The following is a 19,058-nucleotide window of genomic DNA, read 5'->3' on the forward strand; positions in this document are numbered from 1 at the left end:
AGAAGTTGCAGCTTATTTTGGAAATTTCTATTTTCGCAGATCTGTAGCTGTGCTCGGTGCATTCGAGCTGTAGCAGAAAATTAAGGGTGCAGACACACGACAGCCAGGACTGATATCTAGGTCGAAAAAAGCGGACAAAAAACATCACCTGAATGAACGTAGAAGCTGTTCGCCATCATTGCGCGCGACTCTAAGAGTTCGATATTCTAAACACATCCGTCTTCGGTTTCGCATGCGTGCAAGCATTTCGAGGTAATTTCTGCGCTCATGCATGCGAGGGAAGACAACGTGGGCCCCGGGCGCGCAAGAGGGCTGGCTACCGAGGCCATCCCGGATATGCGGGCCTTGGGTAGAAACGCGGGGTTTGCGCATGCCTGATCCCTAATGGGCAGCAGGTCAAGCTGACTGAAACTCAGAAAGGTGAGTGTCTGAACTTGATTTGTTGCGTCATTGTTGTCTCGTCGTTATGAGACGTACCAGAAGGTTAGTCAGATGTGTTCGGAACGTCGAGCAATTGTTATTTATGTAGTGGTTGCAGTTGGTAGCTAGCGCTCTCAGCTAGGACTAGCCTATCTACCTATAGTAGGTCTACCACTTGCAGCTGAAGTCCTATGCCGATATTAGGAATTTTATAGGTAGACGAATTGATCGGACGCTAGCTTTGGCTGCTAGCGTAGCCTGTCTACTCGGTCAATGCGGCCAATGATACTAAACTATATTTAATTATTAATTAATAATTTAACGTATCTGTTTCCTGTTTGCCCGCCGTCTTCCTGTCTGTCTGTCTGTCTGCCTGTCTGTCTATCTGTCTGTCTGTCTATCTGTCTGTCTGTGGACATGTGTTCAGCCACATCACTTTTACAGTTGGATTCAAAGTATGAAAATCTCTCTGCTTGCCTGTCTCTTTTTCTGTCTGTCCTATGTCAAGGTGTGCACGTGGAGCTGGTTCATGCATGCGTGGTTGCAAGCGACGCCTTCAACACCAAAGTTTGTCATGAAACCTTCAAAATTTCAGCTGACTTTGTTCTTGAGATAGGGTATTTTTCCGTTTTCACAAGTCATCACACAGTGTGCACGCCTGGGAAGCAAGTGTGACTGAACATGGTTATCTTAGATACTAACGTGTAAATATGGTGGGGACCAGTATGGAGGCGTAATACTATTGTGCCAACTTTGAAACCACCCAGATATTGCTGCGTATAATCGCAGTGACATTCTACAAGTACATCTTTAGCATCAGGATATGCAGCTGAGGTGAGAGAAAAGAGAAGGTCTAGAAATATGAGCAACATTAATCATAGTCAGAAACTAGCTCTAACAACCTGTATAAATTACTAGTTGGTGTTTGAACCTTTTGGTTTTGGGATACCAAGGTGGAAGAAAGTCTAGACAGAATAGCCAAGAAGTTAAACAGTGGCGAAGCGTAGGCTCTAGAAATGGTGGCTACAAGACACGCCCACTCTATATACACGCCCACTTTGTTGGCTTCTAATTGACTGATATGGTAGAATCCGTGGCAGACCCAGACTGGAAAAAAGGTAGTGGTGTATACAGCTTTGGTCCTTTCGCGTATTTACAGTCTCACAATTTTATGACCACGCCTACAAATGATGGGCTATGGCCCCGTGTAGCGTGCTGAGATTGTCACCGATCTGAGATTGTATTTTATAGTCTGCGCATGCTCAGCAACTATTTGCGCGCGTAAGTCTACATCGGGCGTGCAGAGATTGTTCACACATTTAGGTATTATTATATTGAGGTTTTTAGTTTCTTGGATAGACAATAGCTGTGTCTACTCACTTGTGAAGACCATGGATAGATGATCTGAAGCAAAATACAATTGCAGCTAGGGAAGCCAGACTTTGTCATGTCTCTGCAGAGAGATGCCAGAATCTTGTAACTTATCTCCTGACACAGAGCTTTCCACCAGGGTTATCAAAGAGTGAAATTAGAAACATCAACAACCAGGCCAAGAGACACCTTTGGGATATCAAAAATAGGAGAGATTTATTTGTACGAATGTGCATGTATAGTTATTATGTCTAATTATATTTCCAATTGTATAAACTTGTATATAATTGATAAATAAAAAAATTTTATAGTAAAATTATATATACCGTACTGACACAATTAATACCCCATCCCCATGGTTGCTGTGTGTGTGCGTGTGTGTGTGTGTGTGTGTGTGTGTGTGTGTGTGTGCACGTGTGTGTGTGTGTGTGTGTGTGTGTGTGTGTGTGTGCACGTGTGTGTGTGTGTGTGTGCACGTGTGTGTGTGTGTGTGTGTGTGTGTGTGTTATGTTGTCCCTATGAGGGAACTACACCAGATTTGGTGTGATAATAATATATCCATTGTGTGTGTGTGTGTGTGTGTGTGTGTGTGTGTGTGTGTGTGTGTGTGTGTGTGTGTGTGTGTGTGTGTTTTATGTTGTCCCTATGAGGGAACTACATTAGATTTGGTGTGATAAAATAAATTATTATTATGATATTCATTGTGTGTGTGTGTGTGTGTGTGTGTGTGTGTGCGTGCGCATGTGTCTATGCGTGCACGTGGACGTGTGTGTGTGATTATTTTCTCAACAACTTCAGGAGATTTCTGCAGTGTTTGAAGTGTCAACACCCTACTATTCTACGTGGTTTACGACTAACTATATTATGCAGATAGTAGATTCTCATAGTAGCATCTCTTTTTCATTTCTTGCTTCTTGTATTCTGTTGCAGTGTAGTTATGTTAATTTAACTTGTAAACACTTGGAGTTATGTTGGAGATCCACAGGGATCTTTAAAGAGGGCCATCTGACTCTTGCATTTCAAATCCAAAATTGAATACCCAAATGTAGGTCTATTATTTGGATTTGTGTACCAATGCCATAGTTTTTACAATAATGAAATTCACAAGTGCTAAGTGCTAACTGCAAACTCTTCTGAATCGTATTGAGTCAGGTACGTTCTTACTACAAATAAATTTACAGCTTTTGACTCATCAGTGTAGCTGTGTGTAATCTCTCTGTTTATCTATACCATTTATTGACAGAAAGAACAGCAAACTTATAAATGTGATTGCAGTTGTCAGTTGTTGTGTTTGTGTGTTTGCATGCATACTCTTGGACATGTAATTTTTTGCAGAACCAGAGCAACAAAGAAACATAAACTAAATGTTGCAAAGAAGTTGTCGAAGAAGGGAAAAGAGATAACTGAAAATGTTCACGTATTGCCAAAGGTGTCATCAGCATGTGAGAAGAAGGCTAATCTAGTGAGACGCATTGCTTGCCCATTGTCATCATCAAAAAGAATGAGTGACATTACTAATACGCCAGTGCAAGCATCAGCAAGGGAAGAAAAGGCTACAAGAAGAGGTAAGGAGACCACAATTATCTAGCTGTGGCAATCCAATAATGTCTCGTAATGGTTTAAAGAAGGCACAAATAGTTAGTGATGGAATGTAGTCAGTGCAAACTTTAGGAATGTTACTCTTTTGCAGCCAATGAACAGTGACACAACAGCAAAAATGTGCAATTTATATCAGATATGAAGGTCACATTAGCTATGCCACAGTGCACAACTTTTGTAGAGGTCTGTGTATCAATTTCTAAATTAAGTCGTATGTTTTGTTGTACTTGCATCACTGACACCTGCAGAACCGAGTTGTTTACCATAAATCAAGTACAGTACATGTTACAGACTGTATCTGATTCGATTGCATCACTGCTATTACAGAGTAGTTATGTTTATTACTTAGAACATCATTGATCATGTTTATAAACTGCTTATTGCCCACAGCTCATGAATGGTTTAATGGGATGTACAAATTTGTAAACTAAAGGCCAGTTCACAATACCTATTTACCCAACATAGTGTATTGTAACGTATCATAACGTTAGACTTGACCCAGTCTCGCTTTGCCCTTGTCATTTCCACTTCTCAATCGTATGACAAGGATGGGCAAGATTGGGCCCACTCTTGCATAACTTAGTATGCACAGAATGCAATTGGTCAATGGCAGTCAATCTACATTTTAGTTTCTCCCCCCCCCCCCCCCAACCACAGACATATCTCTTTTTGGGTATTATCTTAATTTGGCTACAAGGTTCTATGCTTTTGCAACAGTCGTATTGCAAGCAAGAATAGCTTTGTAGTGGCTTTGATTTCTTGACTAATTATGTCATGTCATCAAGTGTGTGTGTGTGTGTGTGTGTGTGTGTGTGTGTGTGTGTGTGTGTGTGTGTGTGTGTGTGTGTGTGTGTGTGTGTGTGTGTGTGTTGTAGCTCAGTTGGTTATAGAGTCATCCAATAGATTGTGTACATCCGGGACCTAGCTTGCAGGGTTGCAAGTTCAATTGACAGTGATGGCGAGCTATGGCATAATTTCCTTGGGCAAGAAACTCACACACACAATTGCCTCTCTCGACTGAGGAGTATAGATGAGTACCTGGTCTTTAACTGGGGACTAAGCGGCCATTGGCTGTGACATGACATAAGCTACTGGGGTCCAGGTGAGACTTCGGGTGCTCATGCCTCAGTTGGCTTCACAGGCCGGTGCTCCTGTGAGTGTCTGGTTTGGCTCCAGGAGATTGCTAGCGCAGGCATAAAGTTCTCCTGAGTAGCGCACTGGAGCCCAGCTGTTAGCTGGGGGCGTAACCCGTGTAGTTTAGTTGTGTGTGTGTGTGTGTGTGTGTGTGTGTGTGTGTGTGTGTGTGTGCACGCGTGCACGTGTGTGTGTCTGTCTGTGTGTGTGTGGGGGGGGGAGGGGGGAGTGGTGTGTGGTGGAGCAGATGTTAGAGCGTTGGTGATGACATCCAGGATCTTGTATTCCGTGATGAGGGTTGAAGGTTCGATCCTGGTGGAGGCGACACTGTCGCAGTTTCCTTGAGCAAGGAACTCACCCACACTTGCTTCTCTCGACTCAGGAGTATAAATGAGTACCTGGTCATTGACAGGGTTGGACAAGACCGCTGGCTTGGCAGTAACATCATGCAGCAGACGGATACGTGTGGGCCTTGGTGTCCAGTCCCAGAGCTGCGCCATTGTCAGTGCCCCTGGATGACTCTGGCCAAGCTCCAGGTGGATTGTAGCGTTGGCCCCAAGACTCCACGTAGCGCATGGAGGCCCTGTCTCTAGAGGCAGGGGAGCTATCTCTGCAACTGACCTCAAGGTCGATGTCGAAAGACGTTGAGGGCTTAAAATTTGTCCATTGTCCATTGTGTGTGTGTGTGTGTGTGTGTGTGTGTGTGTGTGTGTGTGTGTGTGCGTGCGTGCATGTGTGTGTGTGTGCATGTGTGCGTGCGTATGTTTCCGAATGTATGATGGCTGCACATGGACTACGTTGGACTACGTGACAGTCCTTGTTATGCTTGATATTCGCGTTCCATCTCACTTCTGTAACTTTTATTTGACATTGTTTCATCAGTTTACACCAGGAGTCTTTAGAAGTCCACACACCAAGCAACATGAGGCGCCATGCAGCAACATGTCTTCTGTACTCATGCGGAGCACCCCCAGTGGACTCTTTTTGCTGTGCAACAGTGAGTGCTTGTAAGTTTTTTTGCGACATTTCCATACCAGTCACTGTCAAGCTGGTTGGGGAAAGCTGTACATTGCACGGAGAATCCAGTGGAAGACGAAAGCAAGGACAATGCAACAAGACCAAAAGCAGTGATGACAAAACAGGGACATTAGCATCGTCGAAGTCTCAACATCATAGTGAGATCAGAGATCAAGTGGGCCTAGTCTGCACTTTGCATCTTTTATCTTAAACACTTGACATTTGTAGTATTGTTTGGCTCTTTTTGCTGGATGCCATCATCTTTATAGATGGGCGGTGGATGGTGTGTGTGTGTGTGTGTGTGTGTGTGTGTGTGTGTGTGTGTGTGTGTGTGTGTGTGTGTGTGTGTGTGCATGCGTGTGTGTGTGTGTGTGTGTGTGTGTGTGTGTGTGTGTGTGTGTGTGCCAGAAATGATAAAAGTTGCTTGTGCTGATAATTTTCATGACTCAACTAGTCGATTTAGTTTACTCAGTGTGGAAAGAGAGGATCTGTTTCTAAAGATTGTGCAAATTTTGTGCTGGTCCCTATTTCAAAGAAAGGCAACCTCACAAGCTGTGACACTTGGAGAGGCATTGCTTTGCTGGACATGGTTGGAAACATTGTAGCCTCCATCACCGAACAAGATCACAAAAATCTTGCTGAGGAAGTACTACCAGAGTCACAATGTGGTTTCAGGAGCTCCAGGAGCTGCACAGGTATGATTTCACAGTGCATCAACTTCTTGAAGAGTCCTGGAAACATAACGCAAACACCTTCTTTAGCTTTGTAGATTTAAAAAGGCTTATGACACTGTTCCACGCTCTGCCATGTGGTTAACATTAAAGAAACTTGGAGTTCCAGACCACACCATCGACATCATCAGATCATTCCATGATGGAAATGACGGCTCAGATCAACTGAATGGAACCTTGCTTGAGCCAATTAGTGTTGGTAACAGACTACAGCAAGACTGCTGCATGGTTTCTGTGCTATTTAATCTATATGCATATCTTGTAATGGAACGCTAGATTACAAGAGTACAGGATCCTAGTGTAAGTGTAAATGATCAAGTATGACAGAAAGCTTTTTTGGAGATACACACGCAATTCTGTTGAAATGCTGCTAACTGACTGTCAATATGCAGATGATGCTGCCCTGCTGTCAACAACTAGATCAGGGGCTATGAGAGCGGTGACTGAATATTTGAAGGCAAGTCAAGGTTTTGGTTCATCACTGGGTATTTTGAAACTAAGGTGATGCATGCAGGAGGGGAGGTATGTTCCAAAGATTGCACTCCCATACAAAGTGAGCATGGTAACATTGAATATGTGCGAAATTTCACGTATCTTGGATCCACAATTGAAGCTTCAGGGAGATTAGACTTGGATATTGATTGCAGAATTACAAAAGCATCTAAATCATTTGGAGCTTTGCATAAGTTGTGTTTAAGGATAAAAATCTGACTATATTGACAAAACGCAAAAAAATGCTTGTGTGTGCTCTTTGTACTATTATATGGCTCTGAAACGTGGACCTCTTTGAAGAAACATCTTCAGAAATTGAACTCTTATCGTAGATGCCTTTGGTCATGTCTTCAGATCTCTATCACAACACAGTGGGAAAATCATATCTCAAAAAGACAACGCTGGATCTTGACACTATATCAAGAGCTACTTGGAGAGAGCATTGCCATGCCTGCCTGGAGTCTAGTCAATTGTCATCTGGCAATGTTGATTTACAAACTGTTGCCTGTCGTGACTGCCTCAGATGTTTCAGACTCATCAGTGATTTGAAGAGACACAAGTTCATTGCTGCAAGACATAAACCTAAACATCAGCAAACTGGAGCCATTGAATGCCAGACCTGTAAGAGATATTTTAGAAGAAAAGGAGGCTATTCAGTACACATATGCATCGATATGCATAGGTGACTTTTTGTGACTTTGTCTTTGTCCCCACTGAAGGGGTAGTGTCCATTCAGATGGAAGCAATACAGGAGGAGGAGGAGGTTTGTGTGTGCATGTGTGTGTGTGTGTGTGTGTGTGTGTGTGTGTGTGTGTGTGTGTGTGTGTGTGTGTGTGTGTGTGTGTGTGTGTGTGCGTGCATGCGTGTGGGTGGGCGGGCGGGCGGGCGTGCATGCATGCGTGTGTGTGTGTGTGTGTGTGTGTGTGTGTGTGTGTGTGTGTGTGTGTGTGTGTGTGACCTTTTAAGTGACTAGAAATGCCTATAGAGCAAAGCGGAGACCTTCGTCGTTGTGTGACCCCTGTATCTGCTCTACCGCTAAATCTTAAGAGTTAGAAAGTATTTCTGTTGGTATAAGATTGTGTTTTCTTGTATTGCAATTAGTGTAGTTGTCATACTAGTGGTCTAGGTATTTATTGTTGATTGTATAGCAACTTGTATGTCGTTGTTGTCAATGGATCTAACAATGCTAGCAGATCAACAGCCTGTAACACCAAGTATACTGCATAAGATTCGAGTAAGCTAAGTCAAAGTGTTGATGACATAGTAGTAAGTTACATGATTTATTCTGTAGGCTTGTCACTCATCTACTCCTTCATCTAGTGCCAGAAGTATTGTTCTTTGCCAAAAGTTTAAGGATGGAACGAGTGCTGTCCAATCACATCTGAGTTTGTTTAGTCTCAAAAAGTCAAAGTCAGGTGATGTGACTGGATCAGAGATAGCTTATAAGGTATACATCTGTAGCTATGTACGGCAAGCGCTAGACATATAATGCTGTACTGTTTTTGTCAATCTCTATTGTTTTTTGGGAGTCTGCTCATTTGTCTTTGTTTGTTTCTCTGTTTGTCTGTCTATCTGTCATACATACTAATACATCAAAATACACACCAGCCATGTGTACATACAATGAGGTGGTAAACAAAATAGTTATTAAAACCACATCCAAGCATGTCAAATGGTCGGTCTACGTGCGTGCACACACACACACACACACACACACACACACACACACACACACACACACACACACTCACACTCACAACTACAAGCACATACGCTCGTACCTCTGAAGCGAGTAAAATACTGCTTTATTTACTAGTTATAAATCTAACTGCTTCATCTAGCTTTGGCACTTCGTACAATCCGTGTTCAAAGTTTGGCGACCACAGGCGTAATTTTAGGGCAAGGACTTGCAAAGGCTTTTTCTAGATTGTTTGGGAGACTAGCTTATGACTAAAATAGCTTCCTGTTGATTGAAACAGGTACAACTAAAAATAAAATTGAATAGATCAAATTGGTATTGCTTCATTCAATCTGCACTAGTCGAAACATTCGTAGACCATTTCTTATGTCACGTCACAATTCTAGTAGACCAAACTGTTGGCAGTGTTGCTATCAAACTGACTGCACTTAGGTGGACACTATATAGCTGGCTCTCTTCTTGATTGATTCTTTAGCTATACATTGTATTTCAAGCAAGAATTTCTAGATTTTGCACATACAATGCAAGCAACTGCAACTACTAACAAGCTGGATTCATCTAACCTTAACATTGATCAAATGACATTCAACGGAAGATTGAGTTAAAATGCTGATTGGATCTATAGTATATCTTGTTTTTAAGAAACTGTGTATGGTATAGTAAATTGCTTAATACTGCAATGCAAAGGGATCATAAAGAAAGTTTCTGAACTAACTTGCTGATGATTGTGCATGGCTTGTACGTGCATTCCTAATAGTACTTTGGTAGTATGTGATTATGATTCATTGCGAATATGCTTTTCATGGCTTTGGCTGATGCTGTTGGCATATTGCCTTATGCCTGACTACCATCCAGTTTGTCCTTGCAAATTGTTTATCGATTTAACTTCTCTTTGATCTGTTAGATGGGCTGCTGCTTCATCTCTCATTCGTTGGCCATTGAGTCCTGCACATACCATAAAAAAGAAAGTTAGTGGCAGTTTAAATTTAGGTGTATTCAATCATGACACTAGGGCACCTAAACTTAATAGCACTGAAATTTTTATGTGTAAACATTGTATTTAGCAAATTAAAGATTAATATGTGTTTATGTGGGTGAATAGCAAATGTGCACGTATCGAGTGCTTGCAGTGACTATGTCAAGGATTTGAAAAACTGTAACTATTAGAAAATGGCAAAGCATGTTTAGGGTCTGGTCACACTGTGTCTTCATCTGTGTTTGCATTTGTCTTCCATGTGCTTTTACTGAAAATGCAGACAAAGGCATATCTGCAAGCATCTGAAGCATGTCTTACGGCTTGTTCTGTTGTCTATGCTCGTTCTGTTTTCAATTAATGGTAATCATTGACTTTTCTCTCTAAACTGTGCTCAATGCTAGGCTAATCATTCTGCAAATTTACTAATTATCAGATGTCATCAACACGGTAGTCAGTGGTGCCTGCCTCCACATCTACGTGCTGCTATTGCAAGACAGCCATAACAACTGTCAGTGACAACAGATGAGACAAGCTAAGCGCATGCATAATGTGACTGCAAATGCAGTTGCCGACACAGTATGACCAGGCTCTTAGCATAGTAGACATGTTTGTATGTGTTTCTTTTTTGCACCTACTATTTAGTCAAAAGCGTGCTAGAACCAGTTTGTGCAGGAAATCTTGGAGATAGCCATTATGTATGTATGTATAGCACATGGTTGCTAAGCATTACTTGTACTTTGCTTCTTGGTGTGTCATTTGGAATCTGCCCAATTACATGCCATGAAACACCCTCTTGAGACATATATATATATATATATATATATATAATATTTGTATATAATACAGATAGCACATATCCGCTGAAAGCACAAAGAGTTTAAGTCGCAATATCGCAATAACTAGGTAGATAGTCAACAATCACGATGTCCAATCTGTCACTAATCATTCTTGAGTTATACTGCCACAAACGAACAGATAACTGTTCATGAAATTGCCTGGAAGCTTGGCTCAGAGACAAGCCAGATGATAGAAGAGACTTCTTTACGATTGATCTCAACATCTCCAGACTATGTGCAACCCACACTCCGTATGATTTCACCACAAGAGGGTAGAATAAACAGCTATAACTTGAAACGTTAGCACGATGGCATTCATCTTTGTCCACTTCCCCAACCTCAGCAGCAGCACCAGCTTTTATGGTCTCATTAATAAGGTGAGGGAGTGAACGAATTTCTCACGGAAATGTTGAAATAGGAAGCCTTGCCTAGGGAAAAGTTGGGATGGAAACGTCTCCTGGTCTTGTCATAGAATGAGAGGAACAGCATTGTTCTCGATGTACATTGGAGTTGTCTAAGAGCAACCAGTGGAAGACGACATCACATAAGGCATCATGCCGCTTAATCCGAAGAGGACCACAGCCAAGACCATGGTCACCAAATATATATATATATATATATATATATATATATATATATATATATATATATATATATATGTATATATATATATATATATTTATACGTATATATATGTATATATATATATATATATTTTTAATTTTAAATTTTAAATTTTTTTAAACTATATTTAAAGAATCCATGTCATAGCTAAACAAAGCTAACTTATCTACTATCAATTTAGCATTGTACTGCCAAAGCTTACATGACAACTGTTCGTGTAAATTACATAAAGTTCTACTAAAAGTCAATCCGTTGAACAGAGATGTTTTCTTCGCAATGGATTTCAGAACCTCCAGGCTGTGCATTGACAATGTATATATATATATATATATATATATATATATATATATATATATATATATATATATATATATATATATATATATATATATACATAGTCTGTGTCTGTATTCTTTCTGTGTGGTGCAAGCTGTAATTACTGACCATAAATTGACATGTCTTTGGATTGTTGGTTGCTTGTTGTGTCAGGGCATGAGTCTGAAAGGCAAACAAATTTGTCCTAAATCCACAAGTTCACCAGTATGTGGACAAGGAGTAAGTTGCACTATTCATATTGTATTTCAGGCACTAGTAGGGTTGTTTGTTAGGGGCTAGTTGTGGATGGAATGGAAGAGATTACAATATCTCCTGTAGCTATTTATTACAACTTGTTACTGAAAGGTTTGTTATAATGCCAAAGGTTTTTCTTTCATTCACACAGATTTTGAGTGATCCCAAAGCGGAGAAGGAAACTATCCAAATCTCAATTTCTCCTTTATTGAAACAGCAGGTGAGTAATTGACAATGTGCGTGGAGTGAATAATTAAGGGACATTGCAATTTCATTGCCTTGATGTGCAAGTTTGTCATGTATCGTTATACTGGTGCATTTATTTTAACAGTTATGTAAGAGTCAATTATAGGAACAGCTTGCAAGTGTCTGTACTTTTATCATACCTGCACAACTAGGTGTCATGGGGAGGAAATTCTGTGTCTGCTATAAGACCAGAGTCGCTAAAATTTTATGCTTGGATATTTAGACATGAAACCAGTTCAACCGACTGAAATAAATACGATCATGATCATAACTGAACTGGACTGGCAAATCTAATGGCTAGTTTGCAATGTGATGCTGATGACACTGGTGAGAACGCTGGTGAAGACACAGAGTAGGTGTCAAAATGCTGATGCTGATGCAGTACCGTGTATAATATCATTTGATGAGAGTCAGCGACGAGCCACTATACACATGCTCATCACCTTTGTTTACCATGAAGTCTGTGATATGGTTTTCTTTTCCTCCCTCACGAACTTGTCGCGAAGGCGCATATTATTTGGCAGTCTGCTCCTGGGAGCCCGGTTTCTTCTGATACCTTTTTCGAAGCATTTTCTTTGCACCTCGCATCTTTGTGCTCCTGTGACTTGATCTGCTGCAAGCCATCGTACCTATATACACTTTCGATAAGTTTCTCTTCCACAGTTTACTTCCAGATATTTGACTCCTGGATTTGATATTTGATTTGTCGATAAATAGTATGTTCTTTTAGTAAACTCTGAACACTTCTGGTTTGGACGCTGGAGTTGAACTTAATTAATCAACTTGAGTGTCGGCAACTTCTGTAAAACAAATACTATTACTTGTGTTTTTCCAAGACACACAGTAGAACATAAGTTGTAAGGTGGTGTATGACTAACAACCCAAAATAGCCAAAGCAATACTAACACAGAAGTAGTAGTCGGAGAAGCGACTATACACGAACGCGTGTATACCTTTTGTACTGTGGTAGCTAATTAGTACCGTCTACTGTAGTCATCTTAACCTATCCTGATGGCATGTCCTTTTGTACTTGATTTCATACCTGTAACCTGCCAAGGTGATAACCCACCGTTGTAACCTCGCTGCTGCAATAGGTGGTATGCCTGTTTTTGAACCAAAGATAGACACTAATGGCTTATGATCAGTCATCAGTTGAAATGGTCTGCCATAGAGAAATGAGTGGAATTTCTTCACTCCAAAAATAATAGCTAGACCCTCCTTCTCAATTTGAGAATAGTCTTTCTCTCAGCTGGTTAATTTTTGGGAAGCATAGGCTATGGGTTTTTCTTTACTATTCGGCAACACATGTGAAATCACTGCTCCCAATCCAAACAATGAAGCATCGCAAGCTAAGGTAACAAGTAAACTTGCATTAGAATGCACCAAAACTTCAGCTGACATCAAACAATCTTTCAGTTGTTGAAAGGCTTGCTTACATTCCCTAGGCCAGTTCCACAAAACTTCTTTCCTCAATAATTGGTTGAGGGGTAACAAATGTTAGCCAATTTGGGAATGAACCTCCCATAGTAGTTAACTAGCCCAAGGAACGAACGCAATTCAACTACATTTCTAGGAGTAGGTGCTTTCTGGACTGCCTCCACTTTGGCCTGAGAGGTACTCAGTCCTTCATGAGAGATCCTAAACCCCAGATACTCTACTGATGATTCCAAAAACTTGCATTTTGAACTATTCAATTGTAGCCCACTCTCTTGTAATCTCTTCATCACCTCTTGTAAGCTCTTGTAGTGTTTCTGATCGTTTTGACTAATGATCAAAATATCATCTAAATAGCAAACTACTCCTGGTACACCTTGAAGAATCTGTTCCATAACTCTCTGAAAAATAGCAGGAGCACTAGCCACCCCGAATGGTATTCGTGTGTACCGATATAAACCTCGGTGAGTGTTTATAGTCACGTAATCTTTTGACTTTTTATCAAGACAAAGCTGTTGATAGGCACAAGCTAGATCAAGCTTACTAAACTTTTGACCGCTTGATAATACGCTAAACAAATCTTCCGGTTTAGGCAAAGGATATTGATCTACCACTAATGAAGGGTTAATAGTCACTTTAAAATCTCCACAGATCTTTACAGAATGATCTGCCTTTGGTACTGGTACTATAGGACTTGCCCATGCACTGCTCTATACCCTCTCAAGTCATCTTCAATAGCTTGTTGTAAGGCATAAGGCACGCTTCTGGCCTTGTATAGTTTTGGTGTTGCCTCTGGATCTACTACCAATCTTGCTGTAAAACCCTTCAATTCTCCAATGTCTGGTTTAAATTGCTCATCACATTTGGCCAGCAAATCCTCTAGATTAGTTGGACCAGACAATTGCACTTGGGACCGATCCACTTTTAATGCATTAAGCCAAGTGTGACCCAATAAGGTAGGACCCTGCCCTTTCGTCACCAATATGGGCAAATTAACATTCTGCCTATTATGTTCCACATGCACTTCTACTTCACCCAGAATAGGGATGTTCTCACCAGTAACAGTCTTTAGCACCTTGGATGTTGTCTTGAGTGGAATGCCTCCAAGCTTTTTCTTCCACCCCTCCTCTGACGTGATTGTGACAACCGATCCTGTGTTGATTTCCATTGAAAATGGCTCACCTTGTACCTGTAGCACAATTGACCAGCTTGGACTTGCTCTAGAATTGATAGAGTAGAAAGTATTACTAATTACATATTCTAAACAATCAGTTCACCCTTGTACCAGCTTCCGGATTTCAAACAAAGGTGGGAACAGAGCTGGCAGTTTCCAGCTTAACCGCTGTCTTGGCTTGCTGTAAACAAATACAAGTTTAGAGAAAGGCACTAAAGAACCTTCAATATTCTTGTAATGATGAAGCTAATGCTTGTGATTTTGATGACTAGGAGAAATTTGTTAGTGTAGAGATTTAGAACATGCCAATGCCAGACATTTTACCTAAACTTTCTTCCATGTTTGATGTCTGTATCCATCATATGGTCTTAGGCTTTGTGTCATTGAAAAGCATTTAGAGTGTACAGTACTATTCAACACTTCTCAATGTACTTCAAATTTTATATAGATGTGATTATAATCTTATCCAATTCACATTATGTACTCTTGAACTTGAATTTAATGTACAATGCAACATTTATCAAACCCCTATATTGTGTGTAGGTAATCTCCTAATAAAGAATATGCAGGCTTCCGTGCATGTTTATAACACATGCTACTGTACTACACAGTAGAACTTGGTGTAACATTAATTTGGTATACGTATTGGTTGACTCATCTGGGACTAATAAAAATATATAAATTTGCATAGACATTTCCAGTAGTATTGTCCGGTCATGTCCGGCCAAATTTCGTTATAGCCTGACATTTTGTCCGGTCATTTGCAAATTCTTATTGTGGACACTGCATGCACACACACACACACCCACACACACACACACACACACACACACACACACACACACACACACACACACACACACACACACCTGAAACCTGACACACAGCCGTCAGCACTGACGATGCTGTTTCATCAATAGCGATGAGATTAAGCAGAAATGTATGAAAACCTCACACCGTCACACTTGTGTCTTGATCTCCTGGTCTTCTGAAACGTCTTTACAGTTTAAACAAACGATTTGTTTTTTCTGTCATAAATCAATGGATTTCTTTCACTCTCTCGTTTATCCTTTCCTCCTGTAACCTAATAGCTATTCTTCTGAGTATGCTTGTTGTGCAGACGTTGAACCATGTCTTTCTGTCTTGAGTTATACTGAGCACACGCATGTCTTTAGTTACTCTCTCTGTCTTTCCATAGCAGTTTCAAACCATGAAAAGGTCTTATTCTAGGAATTTCGACCAAAAGAACACACTAGGGCATTCTGCTATTTACCATGCAACCAATGTGTTCGAGCCACCTCAAATACCTAAGGATTACTTCCTCTTCTATCGACTCCTTCATACCAAGCTTTCCCGTAATTGTAAAGATGTGATGCAGTAGTCATTCATTTGTTGAATACGTGTTATACCAAAAATTGCTCTCAAACGTTGATTGTAGAAGGTTTCAAGCTTCTGAGACAATGAACGCTTTGTAGTCCAAGTTTCAGCACTATACAAGAGTGCCAATTACAGACAGTAATTTCTTTTAAAATAGTTATTCTCCAAATATTGTCCACCTGCTGCTATATAGTTTCAACATCACAGTCAACAGATCCATCACAATGCACAACAGACCTAAGATATCTAAACTGGTTTACAATCTCTAACTCTGTTCCACCCAAACGAAGTGTTTAATTAACATGTTGGTGTTTTATACCCCGTTTACACTGGCAGTCGAGAACGGTTCTCGAGTTCTAGAATAGTTCCCAGTAGCAGTGTAAACGCTCTGTTCCTGTGGCGTTCTGTTCCGGAGCAGAAACCAAAGAAGAGTGGTTCCAGAACCATTCCAGAATAGTGACAGGTGCAGTGTAAACTCTCCCGCACCCCAGAACAGTACTGACGCAAATGCAATTCTTCTTGTAGTTTCCCGTATATCGCTATGGCGGCGTGGAGTGATGATGAGATGATGAAACTCATCGAATTGTGGGGGGCAGGACTCTATACAACGGCTCTTTGAGTGTAGCCATAGGAACAAAGATGTATACGAAAAAATTGCTAGGGACATGGAGGCTGCTGGCTACACTCGAAGGCAGAAACAAATTTCTTCCAAGCTGAAGAAATTAAAGTATGAATATCGTAGAATAAAGGATACAGTGACTCGAGACATAGTAACGTGCGTTATCTAATCGATCACATGACGACTACAACAAGAAGCGTGCATTACGTCTTTCTCTCCTAAAGGTCTGGGAGTTTGAGGACATCGAGGCGTCAGAACGGCTAAGCTGGATGCAGTGTAAACGGGCACTAGAACAACTCCCAGAACAATTCTCAGAACTGTTCCCAGTGTAAACGAGGTATTAGATTGGTTTCACAACCAATTATCATAACTTTGGTCTCCTGCTCACTGATATTGAGACCCCATTTACAAAATACCTCAAACAGTAGCTCTCTTGAATGCCTGAACTGCTCTTCTGATTTGGCCAAGATAGCGATATCATCTGCAAACTGGAGTTCATTCCATGTTGTTTCATTTAGATTTCTAGATTTAACCAATAAGACGTCCATCCATCTTGTATACATATGTATCTATTCCCTCACACTGTTGACGCCACAACCAAATTGAAAAAACAGGTTGAAAAGTGTAGGAGCCTTAGTGCAGCTTTGTTGTAAACCTTTGATACATAAATTTCACCCTCTAAGACTTCCCTGTTTATTTTTAGAGGACACATGTCTTGTGAAATGATTTTACCAGATTGATGACTACAGGTGGAAACCCATAGTTCTTCAACACACGCCACAAGGCTTCTCTTGGAACACTGTCATAAGCCTTTCTCAAGTCTACAAAGCTATATACAGTTTCTCCTTGTGTTCAGTGGTCTTTTCTATCAATTGGCGAATGCAGAATATCGTATCAGTGCATCCACGATCTTTGCAAAACCCACATTGAGATTCTGCTAATTCCGCATCTGCTACAAGCTGAAGACACTGCTGTAGTACTTGAGCAAAAACCTTCCCAACTACATCCAGTACACTAACGCCTCTCCAGTTATCACACAAACTTAAGTCCCCTTTCTTAGGCACCGGGACCACTACAGCATTCACCTAAGACTTAGGTACCTTTCATCCATTCCACACTGTTTTGAACAAGTCCAAGATGTACTCTTGAAAAGCTACACCTAGATGTTTGACCAATTCCAGAAATAAACCATTTCTTCCTGCAGTTTTAGCACATTTGATGGAAGACAGCATTCACACACACACACACACACACACACACACACACACACACACACACACACACACACACACACACACACACACACACCACACACGCACACATGCACGCCACACACACACACACACACACACACACACACACACACACACACACACACACACACACACACACACACACACACGCACAAAGCCCATCTTTATGTGAAGAGCTAATGCAGTTGAATTGAGCAAATGGTTGTTGATTTAATTGCACTATAAACATTGCATATGTTAAAACAATTTGAGCAAAGCAAAAATAGGATTGCACAAACATATGCTCAATCAGCTGTCATGAATTGGGTTTGTATTTCAAAAACAGACACAGAGACAGTTGCTAATTAAGTTTCTGGATCTGTGATTTGAACCTTTTGCATGTTTGCAATAATTGGCTTTGGAAACCTAACTGTGATATTGTAGTGTCCGCGCATAGGGCCTACAGGACATTTCTGGTTGTAGATAAAATATCTGGTACCGCACTGCTGTAGTTAAAATTTTAGTTGTTATTGCGCAGTGTTATTCAATAGATCTTAGTATCACCATTACTTTGTGTACGAGTTTACAGATATAGTCTTTATGTTTTAGTAACTGTTCCTACAATGTAGGTGTTTGTGAGAAAGCAGTATAGGTCCAACATTGGGTCAATGACTCATAATTACCTGGGTTGCTGACTGTATGGATGTGATTATTGTGATCATGTGTGAATATGTTCATAGCTGGAAGAAATGCCTGATGACATCCTTGAGGCTGCTCCCAATGAATGGTTTCCTGAAAGAAAACAATCTACCAACCACTTGCCTAGGCATAAGATTCAGCTTCCTAGCCTCGACACACTCCCTCAAGACATTCTTGAGTGTACAGATGATTAATTGTAGATGTTCACAGTGTGCATGTGTTTGCCACTATATTTTTCATGATATTTGTGTAATGTCTGTTACTGTGCTGATCTAATTGCTATGTTAGATTGATAATCAAATTATTTAATGCTATAATTAAGTATGAGACCAGTAGCTTAGTAGTGTTGAAAATAAATGATATTACTTGTCAGGCAACTCTCATTACTGACTAAGCCAGAGGCTACATTCACAGTTAGCTAGCAAAGTGGGAAAGGCTAAATTTTTGGCTATCTAGACTGCAACCAACTGTGGCTGTACATAGAACGCATGTCAAGTCTGTCATAAATAAATTTGTCAATCTTTCACATATTTCAAATAAATGCTGTACATGTGAGAAAGGCCACTACTGCCTTCAAAACGCTCACAAGACTCAACTAGAATGAATCAGTACCTATAGTATTATGCAAAGTGAAGCAATTTTGCTTGCTACTCAGCTGCAAGAGTAGGGATTTGTAGATGACAAGGCAAGCAAGCGTTACCTGGATGATGCAACAAAACAGAAAATGTCAGAGACAGGAAGTTGGGTTTCTAGGAACAGCTCAAAGGAGGCACAGAACTCAGGAATTGACAGATCAACTTGTGCAAAA

General features: G+C 40.7%; 1 protein-coding gene and 1 long non-coding RNA gene across 4 annotated transcripts; one reads left to right on the forward strand and one right to left on the reverse strand.

Moving 5' to 3' along the window:
- Positions 1–352: 352 nt before the first annotated feature.
- Positions 353–18,619, forward strand: LOC134193951 (uncharacterized). Of its 3 annotated transcripts, none has more exons than XM_062662826.1 (8): positions 353–420; positions 3,127–3,356; positions 7,913–7,998; positions 8,056–8,211; positions 11,389–11,454; positions 11,508–11,549; positions 11,621–11,689; positions 18,292–18,619. In XM_062662826.1, exons 2-8 carry the CDS (start codon positions 3,293–3,295, stop codon positions 18,442–18,444), a joined length of 636 nt encoding a protein of 211 aa, XP_062518810.1. In that variant the 5' UTR covers positions 353–420; positions 3,127–3,292; the 3' UTR covers positions 18,445–18,619. The 3 variants fall into 3 exon arrangements, with proteins under 3 accessions (XP_062518810.1, XP_062518808.1, XP_062518809.1); XM_062662824.1 differs by lacking the exon at positions 353–420 and adding an exon at positions 435–483; XM_062662825.1 differs by lacking the exon at positions 353–420 and adding an exon at positions 1,153–1,254.
- LOC134193954 (uncharacterized) lies at positions 11,698–14,527 on the reverse strand. The gene is made up of 3 exons (XR_009972129.1): positions 14,435–14,527; positions 14,206–14,369; positions 11,698–12,515 (listed from the first exon to the last, which is right to left on the reverse strand). It is a non-coding gene; the product is annotated as an uncharacterized LOC134193954 (long non-coding RNA).
- Positions 18,620–19,058: the final 439 nt, after the last annotated feature.

The sequence above is a fragment of the Corticium candelabrum genome, chromosome 18 (genome assembly GCF_963422355.1).
Source record: "Corticium candelabrum chromosome 18, ooCorCand1.1, whole genome shotgun sequence".
In the NCBI taxonomy this organism is placed as follows: domain Eukaryota; kingdom Metazoa; phylum Porifera; class Homoscleromorpha; order Homosclerophorida; family Plakinidae; genus Corticium; species Corticium candelabrum.

Bases quoted from the DNA above. Each gene is read 5' to 3' on its own strand.
- LOC134193951 (XM_062662824.1), top strand. The intron at 7,999-8,055 runs GTAAGCTAAGTC...TTTATTCTGTAG, and splicing joins GTATACTGCATAAGATTCGA to GCTTGTCACTCATCTACTCC. The intron at 11,455-11,507 runs GTAAGTTGCACT...GTTGTTTGTTAG, and splicing joins CACCAGTATGTGGACAAGGA to GGGCTAGTTGTGGATGGAAT.